This window comes from Myotis davidii, unplaced genomic scaffold, assembly GCF_000327345.1.
Source record: "Myotis davidii unplaced genomic scaffold, ASM32734v1 scaffold185, whole genome shotgun sequence".
NCBI classification, from domain to species: Eukaryota; Metazoa; Chordata; class Mammalia; order Chiroptera; family Vespertilionidae; genus Myotis; species Myotis davidii.
The window spans coordinates 4014665-4024704 of NW_006297811.1; the positions used below are offsets into that span (position 1 = coordinate 4014665).

At 39.9% G+C, this 10040-nt stretch overlaps 1 protein-coding gene across 8 annotated transcripts in view; it reads right to left on the reverse strand.

Annotated features, from left to right (window-relative positions):
- SYNCRIP (synaptotagmin binding, cytoplasmic RNA interacting protein) overlaps positions 1–10040 on the reverse strand; it is a 30815-nt gene that overhangs the window by 9471 nt on the left and 11304 nt on the right. For all 8 annotated transcript variants that reach the window (XM_006773471.2, XM_015570313.1, XM_006773473.2 and 5 more), the window contains 2 exons: positions 4267–4402; positions 821–1026 (listed from right to left, as the gene is read on the reverse strand). In XM_006773471.2, coding sequence (XP_006773534.1) covers positions 821–1026; positions 4267–4402 — 342 coding nt within the window. The remainder of the gene's footprint in view (positions 1–820; positions 1027–4266; positions 4403–10040) is intronic.

A 10040-nucleotide genomic window follows, 5' to 3' on the forward strand; every position in this document is an offset into this window, starting at 1 on the left:
CTCAAAATATTAAGATAAATTCTTTCAATCCTGAAAGCTCTGAACAGTATAATTATAAAATGTGATCTTTTTAGCTAAGGAACATTATCACTTGCTTCTAAAATACTCGAAATAGCATCCAAATTTCTTTATCTGAAGTGCTAACCCAGTGAGAGCTTAATAGCCAGGGGAAAAAAAGAATCCTAGATAGCTTCTGTCCTCTAAACCTCTTATCCTTTCATAATATTCACAGTTTTGGCATTTCATTAGTGTCTTGATTTTAGGGAGATTCTTAAAAGACAAAGGCTACAATAACCTAACTGCAAACTGCATTACTGAGTAAAGGATTAATTCAAGAGATGTTGGTTCTCATAGAATGTCTTAACTTACTGCTGAAGCAAGATACCTAATAATAGCTAAACCCTGTAACTGCAGCAGCTCGGCTAAAGCCAATACAGTTCACTATTTTTAGGAGTAGGACTTCTGAACAAAAACCATGTAAGCTAATGGTGCCATTCTCAAAAACTCAAAGAAATTACTCTTAGAATCCACACAAAAATGGAAGTAAACTATCTCCACAGCCATGAAGGCTAACTACTTCATCATGAACATGACAACTACACAGTTATGACCAAGTGCTCCATGAACAAATTTCTATACTCACTTTCCATGCATTTAATACTTATTCTTACTAAAGAACACTTCTCTTTTTAAGAAATTATTGTTCAAAGAGAGTACACAATGGTTTTGTAAGTCATTCCTCCCCTGCCCCTACCCGTTTCTAAAGCCTTCCCCTCCCACTACCAACCCCTTTAAAAGTTTTAAACTTGACTGTCATTACCTTTGCCATAACCTCGGGATCAGGATCTTCTATAGGATCGGCCCATTCAACAGTTCCAACATTTCCCCAAACCTTGACTTTACCACTCATTAACCTACGCCTTGCCTGAGCAGCTGTTTTGTGATCTTCATATTCAAGAAAGCAAAAGCCTCTGTTTTTTTTCTTGTCGTCTGGTTGATGGTATAAAATGACGTCTGTAAGACCCTCTGAAAGTAAGTAACCATTCCAGAAAAATTAGATAAAATAACAAGAACAAGTAGATCAAATGATTTATTTTTCTAATAATACATAAATATCAAAATAAAAAATAATCACTTATCTTTACAGGGGACTCTCCAGATAATTTACCTTTACACAACACTTTACAAGTATTCAAAAACATATGTGTACACGTACACATACACACACACACACACACACACACACACACGTACATACAACATGGTAAAATTAGATCTAAGGACAAATCTACTTCCATTAATGAGGCATAAAATCTTTACATAACTGCTTTAGGAAAATGGCAGTATTAATTGATATGGTTACACATTTTTCTTATCATGCAAGTAATCACCTCAATTTTCTGAAATTACTCTTTTCTAGCCTGAGATATTGATTAGCTTTATTTAAAAGGAAATAGGATATATTAGTTACTAATAATAGAATTTCAAATGTTCCTGGAGACGAATAGACTGATCATTTATTTGTTCAACATTCTAGGCAGACAAAAATGTTTTAATGAAAGCACCCTGTCATTTGGAAATGATTATAAAAACTGCTTTACAGCTCAAAGAAATAGTACAATACTGACAATGTATAATCTCTGCTTTATAGCAAGAGTATCCTATCTAATAAAAGAGAAACATGGTAATTAGCCATACCTCCACTACCCTTCCCATTGGCTAATCAGGTGATATGCAAATTAACTACCACCCAAGATGGCAGCCGGCAGCCAGGCAGCTTGAAGCGAACATGAGGCTTGCTTGCGTCAGTGATGGAGGAAGCTAACATTCCCCGCCCGCCTTGCTGGCCTCTGAGCTTGCAGTTTGAAACATTGTTACAAATATAGAAGCTAAACAAAACCCCAGAAACCTGCTTTCAGCCAGCCAGGATCTCAGAGCTGGAGTTGAAACAGTGTTTCAATTATAGAACCCAATTGATAACTGCTTTCAGCAGCTCAGAGCTAAAGCTGGCCCAGAATGAAAAAAAGAAAAAAAGCAGCGGTTGGGAGCTTCAGTCACCCACCAGCCTGAAAACAGCCCTCAGCCCCTCACCCAGACTGGCCAGGTACCCCAGCGGGGACCCCCACACTGAAGGGGATGTGATCAGTTGCAAACAGCCACCAACCCCTCACCCAGGCGGGCCAGGCACAAAAGCGGGACCCCCACCCTGATCCAGGACACCCTTCAGGGCAAACCAGCCGGCCCCCACCCATGCACCAGGCCTCTATCCTATATAGTAAAAGGGTAATATGCCTACAGCACCGGAATCAGCGGAGCCGCGTGGCCTCCCGGCACCGGGATTAGCATGACAGGGGGCAGCGGAGCTCCCCAACCCCCTAATGGGCCCTGCTCTGTGCGTGACAGGGTATGGAGCCCCAACCCCGATTGGCCCTGCTCTGTGCATGACAGGGGGTGGTGCTGCAACCTTCCCATCGACCCTGCTTTGAGTGTGACGGAGGCGGTGCCCCAACCCCCGAATTGGCCCTACCCTGAGCGTAACTAGGGGTGGCATCACAACCTCCCGATCTGCCCTGCTTGAGCATGACAGGGAGGCGGCGCCCCAACTCCCCAGTCAGCCCTGCTCTGAGCCCAACCAGAGGCTGCACCTAGGGATTGGGCCTGCCCTCTGCCACCTGGGAGTGGGCCTAAGCCAGCAGGTCATTATCTCCCGAGGGGTCCCAGACTTTGAGAGGGCACAGGCCAGGCTGAGGCCCCCCCCTCCCCCCCCCGAATACACTAATTTTTGTGCACCGCACCTCTAGTCTACACTAATAAAAGAGAAACATGCAAATTGGTGTCACTCCACTATGCTCACCAGCCAATCAGGATGACTATGCAAATTAACCCAACAAAGATGGCAGTTAATTTGCCTACACAGGCAGGGAGTGGACTGAAGGCTCCAGCTGTGAGTGAAGACTGAAGAGGCTTGGTTTCTCCCCTGCATCCGCAGCAGAAGCCTCACTGTGGCTGGAGGGGAGAAGCCTAGCCTCGAAGATTGGCTTCTCCGCTGCAGCCGGAACAAAGGCCTGGGTCCCGGGTGCTGGAGGAAAACCAGTGCCGGCAGCCAGGGGAAGGAAGGCCTATTGTGCGAATCTTCGTCCAACGGGCTTCTAGTCTATATATGCCTAAGCAACTGTTACCACCAGATGACCAGATGACCAGCTGGTAGCTATGATGCACACTGACCACCAGGGGGCAGACATTCAACAGGAGCTGCTGCTGGTGGTCAGTGCCTTCCCACAAGCTCCTGCAGCCGGCCACCCTCCTACAGTCCCTCCCCCTGGCCAGCCGGCCAGCCAGCCCTGATCAGCCCTGACTGGGACTGAGTGAGACGGCCCAATCAGTCCCAATTACCGGTCAGGCCAAGGGACCCCACCCATGCACGAATTTGTGCACCTGGCCTCCAGTTCATATAATAAAAGCCTAATATGCAAATTGTCCCCTTGACACAGAGCTCAACCAGGGGGCGGGGCCAGCTGGCCAACCGCCCACCCCCTCTCCTTCCTCCCCCCGCCCTGGGAGGAAGAGAGGCCACAGCCAGCACCAGCTAGAGACACTACCCGTGTGCAAATTTCATGCACTGGGCTTCTAGTTATTCCTATAATGTGGAAAAATCAAATCATTACACATCTAACAACCCTACTAAGAACATCAACTACCACCTAAAAATGCATACAAACTCCCAAAGAAATATAATCTTCCAAAAACAGGCTGTACAATAATGATTCTCAAGATAGTTCAAATCCCAGTTGCACTCCTTAGTAACTACTCACATTCACCAAATTATTTCCCTAAACCCTTTGTGCCTGTTTTCCTTATCTGAAAAAGCCACCTATCTCACCCTGACCAGTGTCGCTCACTGGATAGAACATTGCCCTCACAGGGAAGGGTGATGGGTTAGATTCCAGGTCAATGGCACATACCTGGGTTGCAGGTTCAATGCCCAACATGTGCAGGAGACAACCAATCGATGTGTCTCTCTCACACTGATGTTTCGCTCTCCTTCTCCCTCCTCACTCCCTTCAAAAAAAAAAATAATGGAAAAAATATCCTCTAGTGAGGATAACAAAAATAAAAATAAAATAAAAAGTTACCTATCTTATATGGTTGTAGTGAGAATACAATGAGTCAGTAAGTGTAGTGTTTAATACAGTGCTTGTCACATAGAAGTATGCATTTAGCTTCAGTATTAAAAGTTGTACCTCCTTCCAAATAAACCCAACTTACCTGTTACTTTGCTAAATTCTTCAAGAATCTGTTCCTTGGTTTTACTCTTAGGAATAGAGCCCACAAAAAGCCTATTGTTGGCAACTGAGATGCAGACACCAATGTGTTTTCCAGAACGAATTTCATGATTATTATACTGAAAGAGGAAAAAGTACACCCATTTTTAAAATACTCATAATATTCAGTAAGTGCTCATTGTAGAAAGATACGCATATCCCATACACAAATACAAAACCTTTTAAACAAATTAAAATGTCAACACTATGTTTCTCAAGTGTTTATCCTTTAAAAAGTAGTTATGCCCGACTGGCATGGCTCAGTGGTTGAGCATCAACCTATGAACCCGGAGGTCACAGGTTCGATTCCAGTCCAGGTTGTAGGCTTGATCCCCAGTATAAGGTGTGCAGGGGGCAGCTGACCAATGATTCTCTCTCATCATTGATGTTTTTATCTCTCTCTCTCTCTCCTTTCCTCTCTGAAATCAATAAAAATGTATTTATTTTGCTTAGCATAATGTTCTCCAGGTCCATCCATGCTGTTATAAAGGTAAAAGTTCTTTCATTTTTACAGCAGCATCGTATTCCATTTGAAAGATAAACCACAGTATTTTAATACACTCACCTGCTGATGGGCACTTAGGCTATTTCCAAATCTTAGCTGCTGTAAATTGTGCTATCAACAATAAAGAATTAAATATATATAATACACACACACACATATATTTTTAAAAGTTGCCATGGCCCAGCCAGTATTGCTCAGTGGTTGAATGTCGACCTATGAACCAGGAGGTCCTGGTTCGATTCTGGATCAGGGCACATGCCAGGATTTCAGGCTCAATCCCCAGTAGGGGGAGTGCAGGAGGCAGCCAATCAATGATTCTCTCTCCCTTATCATTGATGTTTCGATCTCCCTTTGCCTCTCCCTCCCTCTCTAAAATCAATAAAAATAGATATTTTTAAAAAGTTACCATGAAGGCACTGTACAAGAAATTATAATCTGAGACAGATATGAAGAGTATACTGATAAGACACAATAAACAAGTTTTAAATTAAATTAATGCAAAAAAATTGTCAAGACCTTGAAATTTAGTAAACTTGATAAACTAGGAATCAGGTCTGTAGCAACGTAAATACAAAATAGTTGATTCCAGAATCCTTTAATTTCTATTTATACTTAAACCCATCCTGCCAACCAGTTGTCCTCATGCAAGGGAAACTGATTCAAATATCAGCAAGCTTTCTGCCTCTCTATAAACCAACACCTAAATTTATTTTTCCAAACACCCCCTTAACCTCTCACCCAAAAAAGAAATAATGAATTTTTGGCTTCAAATACTTAAGTCTAAAAGGGAGAATCTTGTTAGTCTAAATCCAATTCTACTCCCCCAACCCCAGTTAAATTTTATTAAGCCTGCAATAAAGTTGGAGGAAAAACAAGTGAACTGTAGTAATTACAAAGCTACAGTAAAAAGTACTTAATCTTCATGTAACCATATCCTGTAGAAGAGTGAAATACTGTAGAGGCAAAACCCAATCTGTCAAAGTACAAATCAGTATTAATTACAAACCAAAGTTCAAAAGTATTCAAGTTATCTGAAAAAGGGGATTTTATATATATATATATTACATAGTTAAAACCACATCAAAATTTCAAGGTAGCCCTGGCTGGTTTGGCTCAGTGGATAGAGCATTGGCCTGTGGACCAAAGGGCCCCAGGTTCAATTCCAGTCAAGGGCATGTGCCTTGGTTGCGGAAACATCCCCAGTAGGGGGTGTGCAGGAGGCAGCTGATTGATGTTTCTCGCTCATCGATGTTTCTAACTCTCTATCCCTCTCCCTTCCTCTCTGTAAAGACTCGATAAAATATATTTTTAAAAAAAAATTTCAAGGTAGTAATAATGGTGTCAACAACAATAATTATTGATTAATCCTCCTCCATATCTGGCCTCAATATCTACCTTAAATGACATACAAGTGAAGCTATTCAAACTAAAGAATCAACATGAATTTCCATACAACTTATAGACCCAGCGTGGTGGCAAAAATAAAACCACCCTTCTCTCCCTATTATTCCCATTCTTAAATAACAGGTATATGAAAAGAAAGCATACATTAAGTCAGAAAATAGATCTCTTCCTATCTCTTTCCCCATCTCCAGATATTAAAAATTTAACATAATGCTCAAACACCCTTCCTTCAGTTCAGAATAGTTGTACTTCCAAACCTACCTACTCTGTTCACTTTACACAAGTCTGTGGTCATTATGAACCCAGGATTCTCTCTACTTATTCCAGAGACATTTTTTTTTTTGTCTATTGAAAAAACACACACAACTCTCAAAGGCTTCCCATCACCAAAAAGATAAAGTTCAAATACCTGTATATTATAAGTCCATCTTAAATGCCTTATCTCCACAATACTATAATCTTAGCTATTTACATCATTTCTCAAACAACTTTCATACTGCTAACCAAGCCTCTGAATAAAACGCTTTCCCTGAAACTTCCACCATCCAAACTCCTCTGCATACTTGTAGATTTGAGCTCAACCATGAGAGTACCCTACATCCCTAAATCCTATAAAGGTCAACAAAAGCACCCTTCTATGTTAATATAGACCAATAGTTCTCAACAGGAGTCATTTTTGACTCCCAGAGGACATTTGACAACGTCTAGAGACTATTTTTGTTGTCAACTAGGATTGTGAGCCTTGCTGTTGGTATTTAATGGATAGGTAGAGGTCAGAGATATTACTAAACATACTGCAATTCACAGGATAGCCCAGCATTTAGAAAAATGTATCTGCTCTATGAGGCTGAAAAATCATGCCACAGACCGTTTTCTCATAGTGTTTACATTCTATTTATACCAAAAACCTCTTAAAAATAGAAATATATGGGTTACCTGCAAATAGTAGTTATGGCTAAATCCATTATTGCATGAGATTACAGACAAGTAGACCACAATATCCTATTTCACAAATAAGTTCACCTAATACAATAAATTGTTTTCGGCTATGTATATTTCCTAGATTTTTATCATCTAGCATCAAATAGGTTAGTGCAAATCAATTGCTTTCAATTTCGTCATTTCATCTTTTTTAACTCCAGGAGTTGACAAAAACAATTAAAATATTTTAAAAAAAAAAAAAGGAAGGGAAGGAAATACAAAGTGTTTAAAGGGAGAAACAGGAGTTATTTTGAAGATGACAGGATTTGGTATAGCTTTCCCTTTTATATTTTTGTTCCCCAAATGTTCTAAGAGCAGGAACTGTTTAAGAAAATACTTGTGTGTGATTTTAAATTTACAAAAATAATTTAATTATTGGTTATACCACTTCCATCAACATTTATAATACTGCTTCAAAGTAGTAATGAGTGTTTCCATTATTATGGACAGAAAAAAAAGTTCTTCCCTTCCAATCCATTATCATGAGCCCTGCTATGTTTAATCAAGGCAGGGTAGGCAGAAGGTATATTTAGGATGGCTGTGGATGACATGAAGATTTAACAGGATTTATAAAGTAAACTATAACACCATATTATTTTACTAAAAAAAAAAAAGACTTGAAACAAGGACAGCTAGCCTACAGAGCAGCGGTTCTCAACCTGTGGGTCACGACCCCTTTGGCGGTCAAACGACCCTTTCACAGGGGTCGCCTAAGACCATCCTGCATATCAGATATTTACATTACGATCCATAACAGTAGCAACATTACAGTTATGAAGTAGCAACAAAAATAATTTTATGGTTGGGTCACAACATGAGGAACTGTATTTAAAGGGCCAGAAGGTTGAGACCCACTGCTATAGAGAGTAAACTGGCTCTCCAGTGAAAGTAAGTCACTAAGGAGCAAAGATCCTCTGAGCATATTGTTCAAGTAAAGCAAAGGTACTAGAAACAAACATTTAAACAACGTCCCATTTCCCACATGCAGATTAAGCATGCACTTTCATATATATATGAATTGCTTAACTTTTCTAATTTTTCAGTTTTAAAGACCAATCATCTTAAATTCAAAAATAAACTTCACATCCCAGCTGGATGACAGTGAGTTAGATAATAGAAAGGCATTACAAAAATCTCTCAAGAGAGAGTCTAATTTGCTGATAAACCCAACTCTCAAGTGCTAGTATATCAGGACACTATGATGGTTTCATAATTTTTAAAAAGTGAGCTCTTTCTAAACTCTTCTAGAAAAGTGGGCACTGATGTTAAGTTTTAGAATCTAGCTTTCAGATCCAGTACCACAGTGAGGTGATCAAATAAAATAAAGATGAATTTTGAACATTAATCAATGCAATTTCACTATTTTAAACACCACAACAGTTGTACGGTCTGGAACATTTCTGTCATCTAGGCTCAAAATAACAAGTCATTTTTCATTTCCTCATAGCCAGTCACAAATCCCCAGAAATTTAGCAATCTCAGATTTTGAATCTGATCCAGAAGTGGATGTTCAGTCCTAACTCTTCTTATAGCAGCAAAGCCATTAACCTGCAAGCTTGTCTACTTTACTTTTTAAACATTTAATTACAAAGTCTTCTTTACATACTTAACCAAAATTTACTTCCTCAAAATTCTACAATAACTCTATTTCCTCCCCTAAATGACAGCACTTCATTTATCTGCACACAATGCTCAAGACTCAATCGTTCTCTATATGCCTGATTAATAATCACTCCTTCCCTGATATTGGCAAACTAAAGTGCCTCCTAGAATGTCACCAAATAGTGACATCCATAACATAGTATTGTAGATGCAGATTGAGACTGAGGAGTTTATAATAAACTAAAGATTATTACTAATCTTCCATTTCTAGACACCATGACTCTATAACATGTAGTCCATGATTACCTTAGCTTATTTGGCAACTATTCCACATTGCTGACTCACACTACAGCTTCCATGTGATATTAGTTGTATAGAACTTGTCTTTTGTCCTTACTCAATTCCATCTTGCTGGTGTGAACTATCCGTCCACCAAAATCTTTTGAGATCCTGATATTGTCCAAGCCATTTATCACTTCATGCAGACTCACGTCACCAAACATGTCAAGGACAGTCGAACTACACCCTTATTTTACTTCACTGGAAAAAAATCAGAACCAACAATACACCACCATTATTTCTCCCTTCAAAATCTTTAATCTCTCTCCTTTATATTGCTGCCTCTCTCCTGGCCTTTGCTCTCTTCACCCAAACATCTGTCACTGTTCTGCCATTTATATCATGCTACCCATACCAAGGCTCAACATTTTAATGGCAACTTAGCCCAGCATCATGACTAATGCTTTCTGGCGCTGACTTTATACAAGTTTCATCTCCTACTTCTTTCCACCAAACACACTGCTTTAACTAGAGTCACCACCTATTTCCTTCACTGTCCTGCTCAAGCCTCTTTAGCACAAAGCCTTCTCTAAGCAATCTATCCTTCCATCCCTCAGTTACCCTTGGAACCATCTGCGTCTACTTCAATTGTAAATTAGCCTCACATGTCCTAGAAACGCTCAAGTCAAGAGCTGAATCAAACTACCTTGTACGCCCATAATAAAAATTTTCAGGGTAAGTCCACTAAATATTTGCTAAATTGCTACTAAAATATTTTTGTGGAGCTATCTTGTCAGCTGCATTCATCAAAATGGCTGTGCACAAGTTACAGTGCTATACAACCACTTTGGTAAATAAAACCGTCAGTAGTTATAAAACCATTAACTTTAAATATGCAAATAGAGATCAACCATTCCAGTGTTTGTAAAACAGGCACTATTTGTATT